The following is a 23,067-nucleotide window of genomic DNA, read 5'->3' on the forward strand; positions in this document are numbered from 1 at the left end:
GACGAGCTACTGTAGCTCAAATTGCTCAAGAAGTTAATGCTGGTTCTGATAGAAAGGTGTCAGAATACACAGTGCATCACAGTTTGTTGCGTATGGAGCTGCATAGCCGCAGACCAGTCAGGGTGCCCATGCTGACCCCTGTCCACCTCTGAAAGCACCAAGAGTGGGCACATGAGCATCAGAACTGGACCACGGAGCAATGGAAGAAGGTGGCCTGGTCTGAAGAATCACGTTTTCTTTTACATCACGTGGATGGCCGGGTGTGTGTTTGTCGCTTACCTGGGGAACACATGACACCAGGATGCACTATGCAAAGAAGGCAAGCCGGCGGAGGCAGTGTGATGCTTTGGGCAATGTTCTGGTTCCTTGGGTCCTGCCATCCATGTGGATGTTACTTTGACACATACTGTACCACCTACCTAAGCATTGTTGCAGACCATGTACACCCTTTCATGAAAACGGTATTCCCTGGTGGCTGTGGCCTCTTTCAGCAGGATAATGCTCCTGCCACAAAGCAAAAATGCTTCAGGAATGGTTTGAGGAGCACAAAAACGAGTTTAAGGTGTTGACTTGGCCTCCAAATTCCCCAGATCTCAACTCAATCGAGCATCTGTGGGATGTGCTGAACAAACAAGTCTGATCCATGGAGGCTCCACCTCACAACTTACAGGACATAAAGGATCTGCTGCTAACATCTTGGTGTCAGATACCACAGCACACCTTCAGGGGTCTAGAGGAGTCCATGCCTCGACGGGTCAGGGCTGTTTTGGCAGCAAAAGGAGGACCAACACAATATTAATGTTATGCCTGATCAGTGTATATCAAGTTGGGTGTCTACGTTATTGATAATCCCCATATTTATAATGAAACCATCATATTTAAATATATGATATTAATCATATCATATAATAAAATATCAATTATTGTTACTATTTTAAATCTATATAAATTTATTATGGGATCTCCTTTACTTTTTAAAATAATTTTGTTTCTGTATTTTTAAAATATATTTTTATATTAACATATTTTAATGACAGTATATTTATTGAACAAAAATGAATACTTTTATTTTTAAGAAAAAAAAAAACAGAAAATAGTACAAAGATTGCTAAAGTGATTGTTTTAAACAAGTATTAACATAGACATTATTAAAAACATATTATTTTAGCTAAAGTATTTGTATTAATACTTTGTGCCTTTTTGTACCTGTGTGTGGGGTAAAAGACACATCTTGACACCTCATACATTTATAAGATCTTTAAACAAAACAAAACACTTTTAATTAATTATTTTCATACAAAATCTGTTGCTCCATCAATGTTCAATACAGTGTTGTAGGACTTTTTCCCACATAGTTACCCTTGTTTGTAACCCTAACCCTAGTCTATACCTGTCCCTTTTTATCTTGTGTACAGGTGCTTGTCATATAATTAGAATATCATCAAAAAGTTGATTTATTTCACTAATTCCATTCAAAAAGTGAAACTTGTATATTATATTCATTCATTACACACAGACTGATATATTTCAAATGTTTATTTCTTTTAATTTTGATGATTATAACTGACAACTAAGGAAAATCCCAAATTCAGTATCTCAGAAAATTAGAATATTGTGAAAAGGTTCAATATTGAAGACACCTGGTGCCACACTCTAATCAGCTAATTAACTCAAAACACCTGCAAAGGCCTTTAAATGGTCTCTCAGTCTAGTTCTGTAGGCTACACAATCATGGGGAAGACTGCTGACTTGACAGTTGTCCAAAAGACGAACATTGACACCTTGCACAAGGAGGGCAAGACACAAAAGGTCATTGCAAAAGAAGCTGGCTGTTCACAGAGCTCTGTGTCCAAGCACATTAATAGAGAGGCGAAGGGAAGGAAAATATGTGGTAGAAAAAAGTGTACAAGCAATAGGGATAACTGCACCCTGGAGAGGATTGTGAAACAAAACCCATTCAAAAATGTGGGGGAGATTCACAAAGAGTGGACTGCAGCTGGAGTCAGTGCTTCAAGAACCACTACGCACAGACGTATGCAAGACATGGGTTTCAGCTGTTGCATTCCTTGTGTCCAGCCACTCTTGAACAACAGACAGCATCAGCAGACGGCTAAAGAAAAAAAAGGACTGGACTGCTGCTGAGTGGTCCAAAGTTATGTTCTCTGATGAAAGTAAATTTTGCATTTCCTTTGGAAATCAGGGTCCCAGATTCTGGAGGAAGAGAGGAGAGGCACACAATCCACGTTGCTTGAGGTCCAGTGTAAAGTTTCCACAGTCAGTGATGGTTTGGGGTGCCATGTCATCTGCTGGTGTTGGTCCACTGTGTTTTCTGAGGTCCAAGGTCAACGCAGCCGTATACCAGGAAGTTTTAGAGCACTTCATGCTTTCTGCTGCTGACCAACTTTATGGAGATGCAGATTTCATTTTCCAACAGGACTTGGCACCTGCACACAGTGCCAAAGCTACCAGTACCTGGTTTAAGGACCATGGTATCCCTGTTCTTAATTGGCCATCAAACTCGCCTGACCTTAACCCCATAGAAAATCTATGGGGTGTTGTGAAGAGGAAGATGCGATATGCCAGACCCAACAATGCAGAAGAGCTGAAGGCCACTATCAGAGCAACCTGGGCTCTCATAACACCTGAGCAGTGCCACAGACTGATCGACTCCATGTCACGCCGCATTGCTGCAGTAATTCAGGCAAAAGGACCCTCAACTAAGTATTGAGTGCTGTACACGCTCATACTTTTCATGTTCATACTTTTCAGTTGGCCAAGATTTCTAAAAATCCTTTCTTTGTATCGGTCTTAAGTAATATTCTAATTTTCTGAGATACTGAATTTGGGATTTTCCTTAGTTGTCAGTTATAATCATCAAAATTAAAAGAAATAAACATTTGAAATATATCAGTCTGTGTGTAATGAATGAATATAATATACAAGTTTCACTTTTTGAATGGAATTAGTGAAATAAATCAACTTTTTGATGATATTCTAATTATATGACCAGCACCTGAATATACAGTATACACTTGTGTTTCAGTCTTTGCTGGTCAATCGTTGTCTTTACAGCCGCCATGTAAAACTGTTGTGTTTGTTTCTGCATCATTTGGATTCGTTTTTTTGCTTGGATTTCTTCAACCTTGTTTTGATTTATCTTATGTTCCTTGTTTGTATCTGAACCTCTTGCTCCTGTATCTGTATCTGTTTTCTAAAATTAACTTTATTGCAATAGGACCCTCACCCCTTCTCTTCACTGCCGCTGTGTCACAATTACAAACTACAGTAATTGCATAAATATATCTTGTCCTCTTGTCCATATCAGGAAGTGTCTCTGAGGGCATGTCAATAAAGCATTGTTTTAAATTTTAAAATACAGGGAAATGAAACTCGTGACACAATCTGAGGTGTTTGACCCAAATGAGAAGTTAAGTTGACTTGTCCCATGTTTTTAATTTTAGTTTAAAAGAAGTTGGTTCATATCTGGTTCCAAAGAAACCTAAAGACACATTTGTTGGAAATAACATTGCTCAGAGGTCTGCATCACAAAACAGGTTTACAGAATTAATGGAAACCAACGCTGGTAAAGAAATCTTCCTGTCCTTTACAGCTAGAGTTAAATAAATGTATTACACCTATACCAACAACGTGTTTATTAGATCCAATACCCACTAAATTACTGAAAGAGTTGTAGCAGAAGAGCGCCTTCTCAATATTATTAATTTGTCTGTATCTCTAGGTCATGTCCCAAGACCGTTCTGGCAGTTATTAAGCCTCTCAATAAGAAACCACAGCTAGATCCAAATGAACTGACAAATATCAGACCCATTTCAAATCTTCCATTTATGTCTAAAATACTTTTTCCGCTCATCTCCACTCAGTTGTGCTCCTTCCTGCAAAAAAAAAAGAGAGAAAAATTTGAGTCTGATATTCAGGCCCCATCATGGCACAGAAGCTGCGCTTGCAAATACAAATACCTTACTTCTAGCTTCTGACCATGGCTGCATCTCAATACTAGTTTTACTTGATCTCAGTGCTGCTTTCGACACTATAGATCAGGGATGGGCAACTTCAGTCCTGGAGGGCCACTGCCCAGCAGAGTTTAGCTCCAACCCTAATCAAACACACCTGAACCAGCTAATCAAGGTCTTCAGGATTAGTAGAAAGCTATAGGCAAGTGAGTTTTTATCAGGGATGGAGATAAACTCTGCAGGACACTGGCCCTCCAGGACCGGAGTTGCCCATCCCTGCTATAGATCATGACATACTCTTAGATCAATTCCAAATTTACACTGATATTCAGGAACAGGCATTAAAGGGTTAGTTCACCCAAAAATGAAAATAATGTCATGTATTACTCACTGCTGTTCCACACCCGTAAGACCTTCGTTCATCTTTGGAACGCAAATTAAGATATTTTTGTTGAAATCCGATGGCTCAGTGAGGCCTCCATAGCCAGCAATGACATTTCTTCTCTCAAGATCCATAAAGGTACTAAAAACATATTTAAATCAGTTCATGTGAGTACAGTGGTACAATATTAATATTATAAAGCGACAAGAATATTTTTGGTGCGCCAAAAAAAACAAATGAATGACTTATATAGTGATGGCTGATTTCAAAACACTGCTTCATGAAGCTTTGGAGCATTATGAATTTTTTGTGTCAAATCAGCGTGTCAAATCAGCGGTTCGGAGCGCCAAAGTCACGTGATTTGCGCCAAAGTCACACGATCCGAATCATGATTCAATATGCTGATTCATTATGCTCCGAAGCTTCCTGAAGCAGTGTTCGGCCATCGGCCATCACTATATAAGTCATTATTTTGTTTTTTTGGTGCACCAAAAATATTCTCGTCGCTTTATAATATTAATATTGAACCACTGTACTCACATGAACTGATTTAAATACACTACCGTTCAAAAGTTTGGGATTGGTAACATTTTTAATGTTTTATAAAGAAGTTTCGTCTGCTAACCAAGGCTGCATTTATTTAATTAAAAATACAGTAAAATCAGTAATATTGTGAAATATTATTACAATTTAAAATAACTGTTTTCTATTTGAAAATATTTGAAAATGTAATTTATTCTTGTGTTGGCAAAGCTGAATTATCAGCATCATTACTCCAGTCTTCAGTGTCACGTGATCCTTAAGAAATCATTTTAATATGCTGATTTGCTGGTCAAGAAACATTTGTTGTGCACAGATGTACAAAATATTTGTGTACAATATTTTTTTTTTCAGGAATTTTTGATGAATAGAAAGTTCAAACGAACAGGGTTTATTTGAAATACAATCTGTTGTTACATTACTTTGTTGTTACATAAATGTCTTTACTGTCACTTTTGATCGATTTAATGCATCCTTGCTGAAAAAAAAAAATTAATTTCTTGAAATTCTTCTCAAAAAAAATAAAAATAAAAATTCTTACTGACCCCAAACTTTTGAACGGTAGTGTAAAATGTTACAAAAGCTTTGTATTTCAGATAAATGCTGTTCTTTTGAACTTTCTATTCATCAAGGAATCCTGAAAAAACTGTTTTTAACATTGATAATAATAATAAATGTTTCTTGAGCAGCAAATCATCATATTAAAATGATTTCTGAAGGATCATGTGACACTGAAGACTGGAGTAATGATACTGAAAATTCAGCTTTTCCAACACAGAAATAAATTACATTTTATATTATATTCCAGTAGAAAACAGTTATTTTAAATTGTAATAATATTTCACCAATATTACTGTTTTTACTGTATTTTTAATTAAATAAATGCAATCTTGGTGAGCAGACAAAACTTCTTTTAAGTATAAAAAATTTTAAATATAAAAAATCTTACCGATCCCAAACTTTTGAACGTTAGTGTATGTTTTTAGTACATTAATGGATCTTGGGAGAGGAAATGTCATTGCTGGCTATGCAGGCCTCACTGAGCCATCAGATTTCAACAAAAATATCTTAATTTCTGTTCCGAAGATGAGCGAAGGTCGTACGGGTGTAAATGACATTATTTTCATTTTTGGGTGAACTAACCCTTTAAGGTGGTTTAGATCACACCTATCAGACCATTACCATTTTGTTTATTTAAAAGAAGAATTATCCAACATTAACATCAGGTAAATGATGGAGTGCCTCAGGGGTCTGTGTTAGGCCCTCTGCTATTTTCAATATACATGCTGCTCCTTTATTATTATTATTAGAAAACGTGGAATTAGTTTCCACTGTTATGCAGATGATACTCAGTTATACATATATTCCATCACGACCAGATGAAATCTCTAAAAAGTTGAAAGAGTGTGTTAAAGATATAAAATATTGGATGACCAGTCATTTTCTTCTATTAAATTCAGATAATGGTATTCAGACTGAGGTATTACTCATTGGACCAAAAACCTGTACACAGTATCTCTTAAAATACATAATGATGTGGGTGTTATATTAGACAGCAACTTGTCTTTAGAAAATCATATTTCATATGTTACTAAAACAGCCTTCTTCCACCTCAGAAACAAGCTACGGAATATGTTATCTGTTTCTAATGCAGAAAACTTAGTTATCATTTTCACATTTGGCTCCTAGACTTTGGAATAGCCTTCCTGATAATGTTCAGGGTTCAGACACACTCTCCCAGTTTAAATCTAGATTAAAGACACAACTCTTTAGCCAAGCATTCACATAATACATCTCATAACCTTGCACTCCAGTTATATCAGATGAAATGCACATGATTTTCTTTTGCTTGAAAAGTTATGAACAACAGTAGCTATGCTAATTATTTTCCATTTGCTTTTCTGTTTTCTACCTCGGGGTGCCTATGCCGAGGTAACTAGAGATCACCTTAGCTCCAGTTTGGATCCAGCCTCTTACAAAGATTTCAGATGACACAACTCATGTGAAGAGATGATGCCGACCCCTGCGAGGACTTCAGATGGCGTAAACTCTGACTCAATATGCCACTACTGCCAAATTTTCTTCTTCCAAATTTAACTTATACACTGTAAAACCGAACAGTGAAATTAATTAAATTAAATGAGTTTGTTTCACTCAAATAATAATGAAAGTTCATTGTACTTAATAGAAAAAAGTTGCATGAACTCAAAATTTCATTGAAGTAAGCTGAACTTAATATGACTGAGTTGAGCTGCAGCAGATTTCTAATTCCCAGCATACTTTGCATCAGACCATATAAATAACTGTTGAAATTAAGTGTTATTTTGTGTGTTTTTGCACAAGATTAACATATGGAGATATAAGTTAATGTTTAATGTTGTGTTATGTTGGGATTCAGGGGGGTTCTGTTCTGTTATGTTAGTTTTTGTAGGGTTACCACTGTGGTGAAGAGTAGAGCCTGTGGTTAGGTTGAGGATGAGCTGCAAAACATTTAAGACCACATATGTTGTTTGATTACATATATGCAAGTATGTAATGACTCTCTGATAATATCTCTCTGATAGTTATAATAGCATGTGTTATTTGCTATGTAACATTTAACCAAGATCTGAATGTGATGTTTATGTAAATTAACTGTATGTAATTAACATTATGATGAGTTGGGAAAGGGATGCTGGTGACGGGATTGTTAGTGAGAGACACCTGTGCACCACACTGGCCTTGATCCGCTTCCATGGCTCTCAGCCCCACCCCACTTGTCACAAAAATTTTAAGTTCTACCAACTTTAAAAAAAAAATGTGTTAGTTTACTTAAATGTTTTGAGGTAATAAGTTTCCTCCAATGTTTTGAGTTTTCTGAACTTATTGGGTTTTACAGTGTAATAATAATGAGATCATTGTTTTTGCCTAAATTAATACATGACGTTAGCTGACTGCATGATTTGTTATCTTAGAACTGTACATTTCTGGACATATGGACATTACTTGGACACTGTCACCTCTGATAATAAATTACTCTAAACTGTAATCTAGACATATGCATTTAAGCTGCTTTGAATCGATATGTATTGTGAAAAATGCTATACAAATAAATGTGAATCGAATTGAACGGTAACTAAAAAAATGTTTAAAAAAGTTTTCCTAGATGATGCAGAAATCACCCATTCTAGTCCAGTTAAGACACCTTGATTCAACTTTAAAACCCCAGGTAGCTTCCACTTCCATCAATGTTTTCTGAAGGTTGCTGATTTTCACCAAAAGATAGAGCTATTAACTTTCTCATCATCCCACTGCTGGAGTCACATTTAACATTTTAATGTAAAAATAAAATGTGATTTTCTAAGAATGTACCAAACTATATATTCAGAACTACACATTTTTTACTGCAATAAACTATGTAGAAGCAAAAGGTAAATCATTTTTCACAAAACGTTGGACATAAGATTGAAAACACACAAGCTAGAATGTAGGAGCTGCAGTCAGTTGTAACAAACCTGTTAGGTTTGTTTATGTTCCCAGTTGCAACACACCCCAAAGTTATATATATATATATATATATATATAAAAAAAAAAAAAAAAAAAATTCTTCAAAATCATAATAATTATAATAATAATGAGATAAAAAGTAAAAATTATGAGATAAAAATTAATCATTATAATACGGAAGAGGATTAGGGCCAAGCAATAATAAAAAAATAAAACCATCTCGAGATTAAAGTTGTTAAATTTCGAAAAAAAACTCGTTAAATTTCAAGAAAAACGTCAAGATAAAATGTTGAGAATAAAGTCATTAAATGACGAGAAAAAAGTCGTTAAATTATGAGAACAAATTCGTAATTTAACAAATTTGTTCTCGTAATTTAACAACTTTTTTTCTCATAATTTAATGAGTTTATTCTCAAATTTTTTTCTCAACTTTTTTTTCGAAATTTAATGACATTTTTCTCATTATTTAACAAATTTGTTCTCGTAATTTAACGACTTTCTTCTCGTAATTTAATGACTTTATTCTCAACATTTTATCTCGACTTTTTTCTCGAAATTTAACAAGTTTTTTTCTCGTAATTTAACGAGTTTATTCTCAACATTTTATCTCAACTTTTTTTCTCGAAATTTAACGAGTTTTTTTCTCGTAATTTAATGAGTTTTTTTCTCGTAATTTAATGAGTTTATTCTCAACATTTTATCTCAACTTTTTTCTCGAAATTTAACGACATTTTTCTCATAATTTAACAAATTTGTTCTCGTAATTTAACGACTTTTTTCTCGTAATTTAATGACTTTATTCTCAACATTTTATCTCGACTTTTTTCTCGAAATTTAACAAGTTTTTTTCTCGTAATTTAACGAGTTTATTCTCAACATTTTATCTCAACTTTTTTCTCGAAATTTAATGTTTATTCTCAACATTTTATCTCAACTTTTTTCTCGAAATTTAACGACATTTTTCTCATAATTTAACGAATTTGTTCTCGTAATTTAACGACTTTTTTCTCGAAATTTAACAAGTTTATTCTCAACATTTTATCTCGACTTTTTTCTCGAAATTTAACGAGATTTTTCTCGTAATTTAATGAGTTTATTCTCAACATTTTATCTCGAATTTTTCCCGAAATTTAACGTTTTTTCTCATAATTTAATGAGTTTATTCTCAACATTTTATCTCAACTTTTTTCTCGAAATTTAACGACATTTTTCTCATAATTTAATGAGTTTATTCTCAACATTTTATCTTGACTTTTTTCTCGAAATTTAACGAGATTTTTCTCGTAATTTAATGAGTTTATTCTCAACATTTTATCTGGACCTTTTTCTCGAAATTTAACGAGTTTTTTCTCGTAATTTAACGAGTTTATTCTCAACATTTTATCTCGAATTTTTCCCGAAATTTAACGTTTTTTCTCATAATTTAATGAGTTTATTCTCAACATTTTATCTCAACTTTTTTCTCGAAATTTAACGACATTTTTCTCATAATTTAACGAATTTGTTCTCGTAATTTAACGACTTTTTTCTCGTAATTTAACAAGTTTATTCTCAACATTTTATCTCGACTTTTTTCTCGAAATTTAACGAGTTTTTTTCTCGTAATTTAACGAGTTTTTTTCTCGTAATTTAACAAGTTTATTCTCAACATTTTATTTCGACTTTTTTCTCAAAATGTAACGAGTTTTTTTCTCGTAATATAACGAGTTTATTCTCAACATTTTATCTCAACTTTTTTCTTGAAATTTAACAAGTTTTTTCTCATAATCTAATGAGTTTATTCTCAACATTTTATCTGGACCATTTTCTCAAAATTTAACGATTTTTTTCTCATAATTTAACGAGTTTATTCTCAACATTTTATTTCTACTTTTTTCTTGAAATTTAACTAGTTTTTTCTCGTAATTTAATGAGTTTATTCTCAACATTTTATCTGGACCTTTTTCTCGAAATTTAACGAGTTTTTTTCTCATAATTTAATGAGTTTATTCTCAACATTTTATTTCGACTTTTTTCTCAAAATTTAACGAGTTTTTTCTCGAAATTTAACAACTTTAATCTCGAGATGGTTTTATTTTTTTATTATTGCTTGGCCCTAATCCTCTTCTGTAATATGACATAATACGTACATGACTTATAATCTTTTACTTCTTGCCTACAGTATGGTTCCACTGAGAGAGCCATACCGTCTTTTACCAATTCACATTATTATTACATTTTATGTCATAATTATGACTTTTTATGTCCTATTTATGACTTTTTCCTAATGATTATAACTTAGTAGGCTACTATGTCATAATTTCGAGTTATCATTTCGACATTTTATATTATATTTTAATTTTGTCATAATTATGACTTATTTTGTTCTAATCTAACACATATACCCTGAGTGAGAGAACAAGCTGGAAAATAAACACAAGAGGGCGCACATAGCCTGGGAACACCCCACAAGAGCTGCAGTTTTGGAGATGCTCTGATCCAGTCGTCTAGCCATCACAATCTGGCCCTTGTCAAACTCGCTCAAATCCTTACGCTTGCCCATTTTCCTGCTTGTGACACATCAGCTTTGAGGATAAAATGTTCACTTGCTGCCTAATATATCCACCCACTAACAGGTGCTGTGATGAAGAGATTATTAGTGTTATTCACTTCACCTGTATAATTGTCTGTAAAACAACATAAGTCTATAGAATGTGTACTTTAGATCTCTAAAAGGAAATGTGGGAAGCACTTTATTTTACAGTCCTGTTTCGCATACATACTATATACTTATTGTAGTAATTACAATAACCGGGTACTAAGTACTAGTACTAGTCTAGCTACAATAACTAAGTAGTCCTGAACCTACCCCTAAACCTAATCCTAACCCATGTTGTTACCTTTTATTATTCTGTACTTTCTTGGTAAGTACATTGAAAATGCATGTACTGTAAAATATAGTGCAACTGAAATGTGTGTACAGTGTACCTATTTAAACCATATTTTCTGTAGGGTTAGTGTGTGGGTTAGGGATAGGATAAATCTATGTTAATTAAACATGCTTGTGATTAATATATACCTTTCCACAGTTGGACAGGCAGTTATTAAAACACAACCCATTCTGTTTCACTTAATATTATTAACCTCAATATATGAGGTGGTGGTGTCCGTGTCCAACTGAAAATTTGCAATATAAACAATTCCATTAATCAAAAAAGCTTTCATGCTAAACATTTACTGTTATTTTGCTTTAGTACAGCATATAGTCCATGGCATTATAGCAGACAAAAATTAACAATATATTGTGATTAATACAGTTAGTTAAGATTCCCTCAAACAAAACATGTTGAAGGTCACTACAGATTTCAATGGATGTCACTATTTATTACAGTTTTCACACTTGCTGATTTAAATTTTAAAAAATCAAGTTTCACAGAAGAAAGTTACATGGATTTGAAACAACATGAGAGTTGACAGTGAACTATCCCTTTAATAGGGAATATTGTTCTAAAGGAAATGTAATTTAATTTGATCATTTGATTCTCTTTCAAAACAACATTGGCAAAACAAAGCAATGGTACTGGAAAATCCGCAATTGCGTTTTCCTTTTCTCTTTCGCTGTTTTTTTTTCCTTTTTTTCTTGAGTCTTGTGCCACTGTGTCTTGTTCACTCAGTCATTAATCTTTCACTACTTCGATTTCCAGCTGGTTGGTGACCTGTCTCAGTAAAGGGCAGTCTAGGCATGCCATCAGCACCTTCTTCCCAGGAGACCGAGGGACTATCAGCACTTTATATTTCACGGAGCCACCAGGTAATATCTGGCTGCAAGTTTAACACATAAGAGACAAAATATTGTGAGAATTCAGCCAAAGGTGTATTTAGTTTTACATGTAAGCTCATTCCTGACTGCAACAAAAGAGGATCTTTCACACATAAAGATAATTATAAATAAAACAAGTTATGGACAATGTATATGGACCTACCCCCGGTTCGACAGACAAGGCTTAAGATAGTCTTAGTCTAAAATGCATGTTTGAGCTGTTTAAACTGAAAGTAACTTGTACTGACAGATCTTAAAATGTGTCAGTGCCATTGTTTTGTCTCAAGATGCACACCACTACAAGTTTTTTTCTAGTGAACATTTATAAAGCTACTTAAATGCCAACTAAGGCTTAATCCTGGTTTAGGCTAAGCCCTGTCTGTGAAACCATAGTGTGTATAATAATAGATAGTATATTCGTCTTTATATATGTCTGGGCATGTTTATGGGTGTGTGGTGGGTTAGTTTGCAAGACAGTGATTTATTCATTTGCATTTGGTTTATGTGATATAAATATGAAGTTCACCTGTAATTTTTAATTTTGATCGGTATCAGACCAGGCCCATCAAGTCGGAGCTGAACCTTTTCCAGCATGAAATTATAAGGATTCAGGAATTCCACAGTGACCGTGAGATCTTTGCCAACTCGGGGAGATCCAGACATCTGTACATAAATTATAATGTAGAGTACCAACAAACGTTCAGTGATTTTACATAGCTTTTTGTACAACTACACAGGTAAGTTTGGAAAATTAAGAACTAATAATAAATATGTAACCAGAATTACATCAAATCTGCCAAATCTGCAAAAGTGACACACCAGTAGGGCTTTTTCCTGATTTTTCTTAAAGGATTAGTTCACCCAAAAATGAAATTTCTATCATTAATTATCACCTTCGTTCATCTTCGGAACACAAATTAAGATATTTTTGATGAAATCTGAAAGGTATATGACATAGACAGCAATATAATCAACACTTTCAAGGTCCAGAAAGGCACTAATGACATCATTAAAACTGTCAGCATGGCTGCAGTGGTTCAACCTTAGTTTTATAAAGTGACAAGAATACTTTTTGTTCGCAAGAACAAAAATGTATTCATTCAACAATCTTCTTTTCCCTGTAATTTTCCATAAGCTGGTGACGCAGTAAGCACAGTGAAGGCCTCAGAGTTTACGTCCGAATGCCGGCTCAGTATTGGCCAAAGCTGGAGCCGGCCTGGAGCAGGAGCCGACCAATAATGAGTCGGCGTTCTGACATAGAACCTGGAGGTGCTGGATGTAAACAACGTATGAGAATGACACAGAAGAGAAGAGATTGTTGAATAAAGTCACTATTTTTGGTTTGTTTTTGAACACAAATGTATTCTCGCAGCGCTTAATAAAATCAAGGTTGAACCACTGCAGTCACATCAACAGTTTTAGCAATGCCTTTCTGGACCTTGAAAAATGTTGATTAAATTGCTTTCTATGGATGAGTCATATACCTCTTGGATTTCATTGAAAATATCCTAATTTGTGTTCCGAAGATGAACGAAGGTCTTAAGGGTGTGGAACGACATGAGGCTGAGTAATTAATGACAGAATTTTCATTTTTGGCTGAACTAACCATTTAAGTTCTTCAGTTGATGCCCTACAAATAATGCTTAGTTTTATTCCCGCAATTCCCATCCAGCGGTTGGGGTGGAGGAGGGATGCTGCAAGAACTGTTGTGGAACAGGTATAATTCAGCTCTATATATAAACCTCCCTTCATGCTGATTGGGTATATTATCTGAACATGCTCCTCCCGAACTTTGTTAATAAAACACATTTAAGAATGGTTATTGAGGACATGTACCTTTATTGTGAGTTCAGGAGGTAGAAGAGTGACAACTTTCATTGTGGTAATGGATGCGTTGGTTTCCTCAATGCTCCCGTACATCACAAAGAGCAGTTTGGCCTGTTCCACCAGGTGGGGTGTATACTCCGCAGCATTGATATCTACCGTCAGGTACTTGGCTGTAAAGATATATGTAATGATCACACTATATCCTAAACCATTAAAAGTGTTCCTAGAGTTCCTTAGAGCTGCTTTATCTTAAAGTAATGATCAGTTTAACTGAAACAGTTGTAACTCACTCTTCGAGGCGTCAACAGTTGCAGTTTTGTTTTCAAGCTTAAAGGTCGAGCTGGTGACGCCGGTGTAAAACACCACACAGCCAGTGATGGTGGCATTGACGGTGCAGGTTTGGCTGGTCTGGTTCTTTATGATCATTGTCAGCTTGAAGTTGTCGCCCATTTTGATGGTGTCAGCCTGGAGCTCGATGTCCACACCTGCTTCAGCGATTGGCATGTAGTCTCTGGTAGCAAGGCCAGAATGCTCTGCATTCTGCATGATCTCTCTCTCCTTGATGCTTCCTAGAGTCAGGAGGGTTGAAGGTAAATTGTCTGGATTTTCCACTGCTTCCCACGACATCAGTCAAACTGCTATTGTTTGGTTCACACATACATAGGATGTTTGGCATCCTCATAGAAGTCTTTTAAATGATTAAGTGAATTTAGGGAGTAGCGAGCCCATCTAATCTTCCAATCAACAGCCAGAGTATATAAGCAGCTGCTTACCTCTCTTCAGTCTCAGCTGTTCCAGCATCCCTCCACCTCCCCAAACTCCACCTTCATCTCAGGTACCTTGCCCTATGTAATCACATCCTATATTTATTCACTGGGGGGGGTGTATCAAAGCTCGAGTTGAAGATGCTTCATCGAGCCCCTCCTCAGTGGACAGCAAGCCAAATTAGCTAACCTTATACCCTAAAGATTATATGGGCAAACAAACTCATTAAATGACTCTGTTGAGCCTCCTAAGTGACTCTAGAGAGCTCTTGAGTTATTGAAACCAGCTGTGTTGTTAAACTGTCAATCCAAGAATCCAGAAGGCAACACAATTTATTTGGACTGCCCTTGAATATCAAATTAGCCAGAATAGACAAACATTCAAGGCTTTTGAGATGTTTTAGACTAAATGATGTTGTGAACAAAAGGTGATTAAACCCACCAAATTAGTAAACCAAGGCCCTTGATTTGAATTCTTCATGTCAACCTTAGCAAGGTAAAATATTCTTTCTAATCACTTCCTAGTCACTAATACAATGGTAGCTTCTCCAAGACTTGTGCTCAAATTTAGTTTCCAATACTTAAAAGATTACATTTTCTCAGGAAGAACCCCTGCAAGTTACCACGACTTCTCGAAGTTTTCATGAGGATTGTCAATCATATCAGAGGCAGATCTTTTGAAATATGGCACTTTTCCACTGCGAGGTACAACTCGGCTTGGCACAGTGCGGCACGGCGCGGCTCGGCTTGTTTATTTTCAGTTCGATTTTCCACTGCAGTTTAGTACCTCTTTGAAGAGGGTGGGTTTATAGACTGGTCATTACAGTTGTGCCGCCTCTGTTGCTGTGGATCCACTCCTCGGCTACCAGCGAGGGGGTCTGCACCTTGTCTGCTGATCACGATACAGCCATTTCTTTTTTCAAATTGCGTGCGACGGTCATTTAAAGCAAGTCGTTTAAAAAATAATTCTGTGGTGGCTCTTACTGACTAGCGGGGTTGGTGTCTCATGTTTCAAATCCTATGACACTGGTAGTGACAATTCTCTCTGACCAATCAGTGATCTGTTTAACACGTCACATTTTAGTATCTGTATGGCGCGATTGGAACCTTAACTGAGGTGTTACTATTTAAGCGAGCCATACCGAACCATACCATGCAGTGGAAAAGCTCAATTACGTTGCTACATTGAATGCAGCTTTCCTTATTTAAGTCACATTGCTTTTTGATCCTGTACACTATGGAATGAAACTTACCTTCTGGATATTTATAGTTAGAAGTGATGTCCTCATAATCACTACTGTCCCGTTTTTTAGTCAGAATAAGCTTCCCCACATACATGGTGTCCACATAGATGATCTTCATTTTTCCTTGCTTAGTAGACTGATGGTATATCACATCACTGTTCAGCTGTAGACAGGAGAAAGTTTTTTTTTCTTGTTTTTTCACTTTCTTGTACATTAGCTAAGATTTTTATATCTTGCTAATTAAATCTAAAGGTATAAACATCAAAGAGAATTGACATGTTTCTTACCTCCGCAAAGACAAACTTTGCATCGAATGGATAGCTGAGCTCTCCCTCTTTGACGGCATTGACAGACGTCGGGCCACATCGATAAAGACCTGAATAGGAGAAAACAAAATATCTCCTATATAACTTAAGGTATATTTATGATGAGGCAGAAGTCAGAGTAAGGATCATACCATCACTGGTCTCCTGAGGAGTGCAGTCGACCACCTGCCAGCCAGAGAACTGTTCAGGCAGATCCGGCCTCTTCATGTACACCTCATTCCAGCAGTGGTAGTTCCTGTGAAACACAGTGACATTGTCACTAAACAACATTAAACCATCATCAGGGCCATCTCAAGCATAGGGCAGGACCTAGTGCACGAGGCCCCCTCGGTTGCCGCCCTAACCATGATTACCTATCAGACTGTATCTCACCAGACTGAATCTTTAGTTCGGCTTCGGTCCACTTTCCCATTTTCATCCAGCACAATATCTGTCTTCAGGTTGCCCGTGTTGTCATGAGCAGAGCAGAAATTGGTGATAACCCGTCCAGGGATCCCGAGACAGCGCATAACTAGGTGGGACCATCACAGTGTCATGGTTACACCACAGTCTTTTTTGGCTCTAAATAACCTGAATTTCAGAAAAATGAACACAAACGAATGTGTAGTGGCCATACTCACAAGTGTTCATCACCCCGGCAAACACCCAGCACTGAGCGAAGCACACAGGCACACTACTCTCTTTGGCATATTTGAGCAGGATTTCAGGACTTCCTGTCCAGGCAGTGGGTGCTGTGCCTTCGGAGTATTCACCACTCCAGTTGCCAACCATGACACCATCATCATCCTGGGCATTCAGCTGCAAATATACAACCAAAATGCCTAAATAATCAATGTGAATTATATGTATGTATATTCATATAAAATGGGTTACTTGTTTGTGGAATTGTCCATACTTTGTTTACTATTATCAAATCATACCAGAGCTGATCCTTGCCGAACTATTTCAGTGGGATTTCCACGGAACACTAGTGGTACTTTCCCAGAATCCAGAACCAAAATACAGGCATCCAGAACCCCCTCTTCATACTAAAGGAAACCACATAAGAAGTTAATTAATGGGTGTCCAATCCTGGTCCTAGAGGGCCAACTTCCTGCAGAGTTTAGCCTAAGCCGCTTTAAGACAAGCCTCCAAGGTTAGGCAAAAAATAACATAATGCTGCCAGGATGTTTTTTTGTTTTTTTGAATGGATGTTGATGGAGCAGAGGCTTCACATTTAATGTAAACATTTAAATGGCTTATCATTTAATGAATTGGCAGCCTATCGGCTTATCTTCAACATGTTTGCTCTTAAACATTTGTTTTGGATTGATCTATTTTTTAAAAAAATTCTGCTTTATAAGAGAAGTCTGCGAACGAAATTCAGTGACGTCAAGGCTGTAATGTGATTGGTTATCAAGGCATATGCGATCCAAGTTTTCGCCAATGGTAGAGCCATGGACCCTCGTATCTTCCAATATAAAGACCATCTCTGGTTTAGCTTCAAAACTAATTAAACACACCTGGATCAGCTAATCAAGCTTTGGGGCGTTGATGGACTTCATCTACTCCATCTATGTTTTGAACATCATTCTGAATCCAATCCGGGTGAAGTCTTTGACAAAAACGTGATGTCTTAGCTTTTGGTTTTAAATGTTGTATTTTGACTACATTTACCCACATTCAAGTGTTGATAAAAAGAGAGAATGAAGCTTAGAATAAAATCTGTTTCTGTTGTTGTTTAAAGGCAAAAGCTCCATTCTTTCTTTTGATGTACTCACTGTTTTACATATTCTGGCGGCCATGAAAGATTTTGAAAATGACCAAAAATGCTGGTGCTGGCTGGCAACTTAAACATAATACTCTGGCAAGGAAAGAGTTTAGTGATGGCATATTGACATGAGCCCAAAATCTCTGAGTTACTGCCAACCTGTCCAAAGTTCCATGAACGGGAGGTTATGTTGTTGAATTCTCCATTGTAGATGACACCCACATCATTCATCACGTATTCCTGTCTGTCTTCATCTTTGTCCATGTACACTTGATCCTCTGGGTAGCAATACACACAATATACATGCGTCATCATATGTGTAGTCAGATAATGATGGTTTAATTATGGCCTTAAGCATTTAAGCATTTGTTTATGAACTTTATGTCAGTTCTCAGAATATAAAAGTTAGCTGCCAGTTTATAAAACAGATTTTTCCAGTACCTTGGTTGAGCCGCATTTTAAGCTGTTGTAAATAACTCTATAAACATATATGCCTGTGACCTCATTACATTAATATTAAAATAAATATTTTTATGAACTAATCGTTTTATAAAAGCAGTAAGCCCTGTGAAGCAGTGGTTTACAGTGAATTTAGAACAACTAAAGGCCCGTTCACACCAACGGAAAAAGAAAAAAACACCACTTTTTGACAAGTCAAACCCCCTTTTGAAGGATACTTTAAAGAAAATGGATATATGGAAAACAACCGGTCATACCTTTGGAAAAAATGGTGAGAAGTGTCAACGATGAGATCATTATGCCAGACTAGCAAACATAAAATAACCTCAGCTATCCAGCGCTAGTTTCGACAACATTGTCTTGCTTCCTTGCAAGACTAGGCGTTCACTGTTAGATTATATCGATTACACTTGCTATTCACTCAAAACATAGCATGCTGTGGACATCTGCTGATTAGAGCCGTGTAAATGCAACAAGAACAGCAAAAACATGTTGTACACACTCTTGAAACTGCAGCACATGAGCTTACAATAAACAGTGTTATCATTCATTGGTCTGGACGCAAATATAGTTATCATTATAGTTATCGTTCTTGGTGTGAACAGGCCTTGAAAGGGTGCTTTCTAAATTGTAAATGTAAACCACAGCTTCTTGGGGCTTATTGCTTTAGCATAACTGTTGTACTCACCGGGGTCCCAAGGATTGAACAGCACATAGAAATCGGTGTCAGGGTTCCTCTCAGTGCGCTGTTTTCCCAAATCACTCACTACCACAACAAAGATTCGGAAGCGGCCAATGATGCATTTGGCGTCTGGTGTTATGCCCACTGTCACATAATCGCCTTGCGTTTCAACCACACGACTCTTCCAGTGCACGCCAGGTTTCTCTTTACCCATGGGTAAAATGATGTAGGTGCCCTTGTTTTCATCAGGTGAACTGCCTGTTAATGAGCAGAACAACAGATTTTACCTTATGGTGATATTTCACGTACTAATGCACTGCTTCTTCGTTACAGATGATTTATGTACTTTATTATGTATTGAGAGTTTATTAGGCCTACTGGATGCAGATGCTCACCAATCAGGAACTCCAACTGCACATTGTCCTCTTGTTCTTTTAAGGCCCGGTTAAATTTGATGACGATGGTGAACTCTTTATTCCTGCGCACGATGAGGTTGGAGTTCACGTACTTGTCAGTGTTGTGGTCTTTTTTGTTCTCCGTCACACGCATGTCAACGCTCAATACTGACAAAGTTGCAGCTTGTGTCTCTAGAAAAAAAGACTTACTGTGACTGTTTCTGACTTAGGGTATATGTAAATGCAAACACGGGTAAAACTGTACCTTCGTCTGGGGGTCCCCTTGGCCTCAAAACATCAAAAGCTTCAAACTCAGGTGGGTTAGACTCATGTACGTTTGATTTGTCAAGGGTAATACGGCCACCGCCACTGCTGAACCAAGTAGGGTAGGGTTGGAGTGACATGATGTACACAAGATGTCTTGATGTTAACCTGGAGGATAGATCATGTTAATGTTATCTATCCATTTGGTAAACATATTAGATATATCAGATGAGGCATGGCAAAAGGAAAGGACACAACTCTGTGTATTAGGTTATGAAGTGTAAAACCACAACTAAACATTTGTATTAATGCTAAAAAGCTAAAGAGTCATTAAAAGCGTTGGACTCACGGTCTGTGTAGAAGAGTAGATGGGTCTGCTGAGGAGGCTCCAGGCAGATGTGCCGGTGAAGAACTTCATGCTGATTAATAAAGGCTCAGGACTTCCTCTTCCACTGGAGAAAAATACTTCCATAGAACCAGATTGTCCAAAGTCAAGATGATCCCAAGATCAGGTCAGTCTGATAAACAACTCTGTGACCCTGCTTCTGACTCTTGATGACAGCAGCATATTCCATACTGTCAATAACATAGATGAGATTATAACATTAAAGACATTAAGGACTTGATTCATAACTTTTCATAATTAAATATTGTAGGAATTTCTATCATACATCAAGGTCTTTTGAAGATATCACTAAAGGGTTAATGATAACGTGTCCACTCAATACACTGAAATGACGAGTTTGAATTGGCAAAAATCATTACAATCACACTTCACATAAATGATTGACATCTCTCAATTAAACAAATGATAGTGACATTTCACAGGAAAAATTCATTGAGATTGAAATCATAAAAGAGTAAATATAAATTAATACATGTGACCTTTCATTCATCAGACAAAAAGTGTTGCTCAAGGAATTATAAGGTCTCACATTAAAAGCTTGAAAAATCTTTAGAAAGTGTTTTGAAACAAAACTTGGGATGTGTGTGACTTATATTTCACATGATTGTGGATTTTAATGGATGGGCCTACAGTAGTAGACAAAAGTGGGATATTTTGCCAGCAATTCACGTTGGCATTCATTGACTCACTAAACTGTGCATGTGTCGTATTTAACTTCTTTCCAATCCTCCTTAAGTTCTTCCCACGAATGAGCATCATTGGAAGACCTGCATGACTTATCACAACTTATAATTTCCCAAAGGTTTTTAATGGCTTTAAGGTCAGAAGACTGAGGAGACCACTTGAAGAAGACTTCAAAATGCTGAGCATGAACACTTTCATTGATTTTGGATCATTATCATGTTGGAAAATACACATTTGATCTGCAAACAGATTCGCTATATTTGGCTACATTGTGTTCAGCATGGATTCCCAAGTATTGGTCCATTTTCCAAGTGCCAGCAATGCTTAGGTAGGTGGTATGTGTCAAAGTAACATCCACATGGATGGCAGGACCCTAGGTTTCCCAGCAGAACATTGCCCAAAGCATCACACTGCCTCCGCAGGCTTGCCTTCTTCCCAAAGTGCATCCTGGTGCCATGTGTTCCCCAGGTAAGTGACGCACACGCACCTGGCCATCCACATGATGTAAAAGAAAACGTGATCCATCAGACCAGACCACCTTCTTCCATTTCTCCGTGGTCCAGTTCTGATGCTCACTGTTGGTGCTTTCAACGGTGGACAGGGGTCAGCATGGGCACCCTGACTGGTCTGCAGCTATGCAGCCCCATACGCAACAAACTGTGATGCACTGTGTATTCTGACACCTTTCAATCAGAAGTGTTATTCGCTTCACCTGTCAATGGTCACAATGTTATGCCTGATCGGTGTAGATATACAATATAGGCTATGAGCAATATCACACAAGCAAGAGTGTTGTTTTTGGTGAATATCAGTATGGCGAATGTGATTTGATTTTGAACATTTCAATAAACAAAGTTAATATAAAGTGTCCTACATTTTTCTTTCAAGATTGTCAATAATTGTCTGTTTTTGCTCTGTTTGCCAAAAACAATACTTAAAAATCAAGCCACAGCAGAACCTCTGAATCTGCATTTTTGTTTTTTTAACAAATTGGTTTATTGAATGATTCAGTGGCTCACATTACTGAATAAATATATGTTTTTGAACAAATTGGTTGAAGGAATGAGGCAATGATCCATTTATAAGCACTCACTTGCTTCGCTCCTGAATGAATCAGTCATTTTTAATGAATCAGTTGAATGAATGATCTATTGATTCATTAAGGCCACCTACTACTGGTGGTTTTAGTTTAACTTTTAAACGTAACATTTCATTTTTTTTTTACCATCGTTTAATTTATTCAGATTTATATGTTTAAAATGACAGTATGCCATTGGAACTGCAGTGCAAATGCATTCTTGCCACCTCTGAGCTGCATTAAACAGAATATATAGATACATTTCTGCCTCTGATCTAATGTATACCTTAAAGCAGTGGTCACCAACCTTTTTAAGCCCAAGATCCCTGACCTCGACCTTTTTGAAAGACAAGATCTACTTGATAGAAAAAGACAGCCGAGATAGTATTTAGTATTTTTTTCGTGGTCAGTGTAGATTCTGATTTATTTATTTATTTTTACAAGCAAATTGGCCGATTCTGATACTGGTTGCAGATATTTATTATTAATATTATTATAATAAACAAAAATACATAACCATTTCAAATTAGAGGGAACCACTGCTTTTTAATCACAATCCAAACAAAGATGCTTCGCACGTTGCATGAGCAGTTATTTTTTATTTTAATTAGATTTAATTTCAAGATTTAAAGCAAAAACAGAACGGTCTGACTTTATCTTTCTGAAATTATAAATGCTACACACACAAAAAAAAGCATGAAACAAAAACAGCAGGCTGAATGAAACGCAGATTCACTCTCTGACAGCAGGTGGCGCTTATGGAGCAGCAGTGATACAGCGTTTCCTTGGTTACCGCTGTAAACAAAGCTGAAATGCGCTAATAATTAGCTACTTTATTCAGAGGTAAGAGGAAAATAAAATGCCATTCCCATCGAAATCTTCCTGAAGACTGATCTCCTTTTAGAGATGAATTCATAATCCCTCACCCCCAATTCAATAATTATATTTTCTTCCTATATTTCGAGCATCGTGAACAGTGAGCTGCTCTGCCTGCTACAGAATTTTCTCCT

At 36.5% G+C, this 23,067-nt stretch overlaps 1 protein-coding gene across 1 annotated transcript; it reads right to left on the reverse strand.

Annotated features, from left to right (window-relative positions):
* Window positions 1-12,004: 12,004 nt before the first annotated feature.
* LOC125258104 (coagulation factor XIII A chain-like) lies at window positions 12,005-20,030 on the reverse strand. The gene is made up of 14 exons (XM_048174944.1): window positions 19,891-20,030; window positions 19,626-19,817; window positions 19,237-19,488; window positions 18,249-18,367; window positions 17,260-17,367; window positions 16,960-17,137; window positions 16,712-16,850; window positions 16,471-16,574; window positions 16,301-16,389; window positions 16,023-16,176; window positions 14,296-14,574; window positions 14,015-14,175; window positions 12,705-12,841; window positions 12,005-12,180 (listed from the first exon to the last, which is right to left on the reverse strand). The coding sequence occupies exons 1-14, from the start codon at window positions 20,027-20,029 to the stop codon at window positions 12,036-12,038; spliced, it is 2,196 nt and encodes a 731-aa protein (XP_048030901.1). The 5' UTR covers window position 20,030; the 3' UTR covers window positions 12,005-12,035.
* Between the last annotated feature and the right edge of the window lie 3,037 nt (window positions 20,031-23,067).

This window comes from Megalobrama amblycephala, linkage group LG22, assembly GCF_018812025.1.
Source record: "Megalobrama amblycephala isolate DHTTF-2021 linkage group LG22, ASM1881202v1, whole genome shotgun sequence".
NCBI lineage: Eukaryota > Metazoa > Chordata > Actinopteri > Cypriniformes > Xenocyprididae > Megalobrama > Megalobrama amblycephala.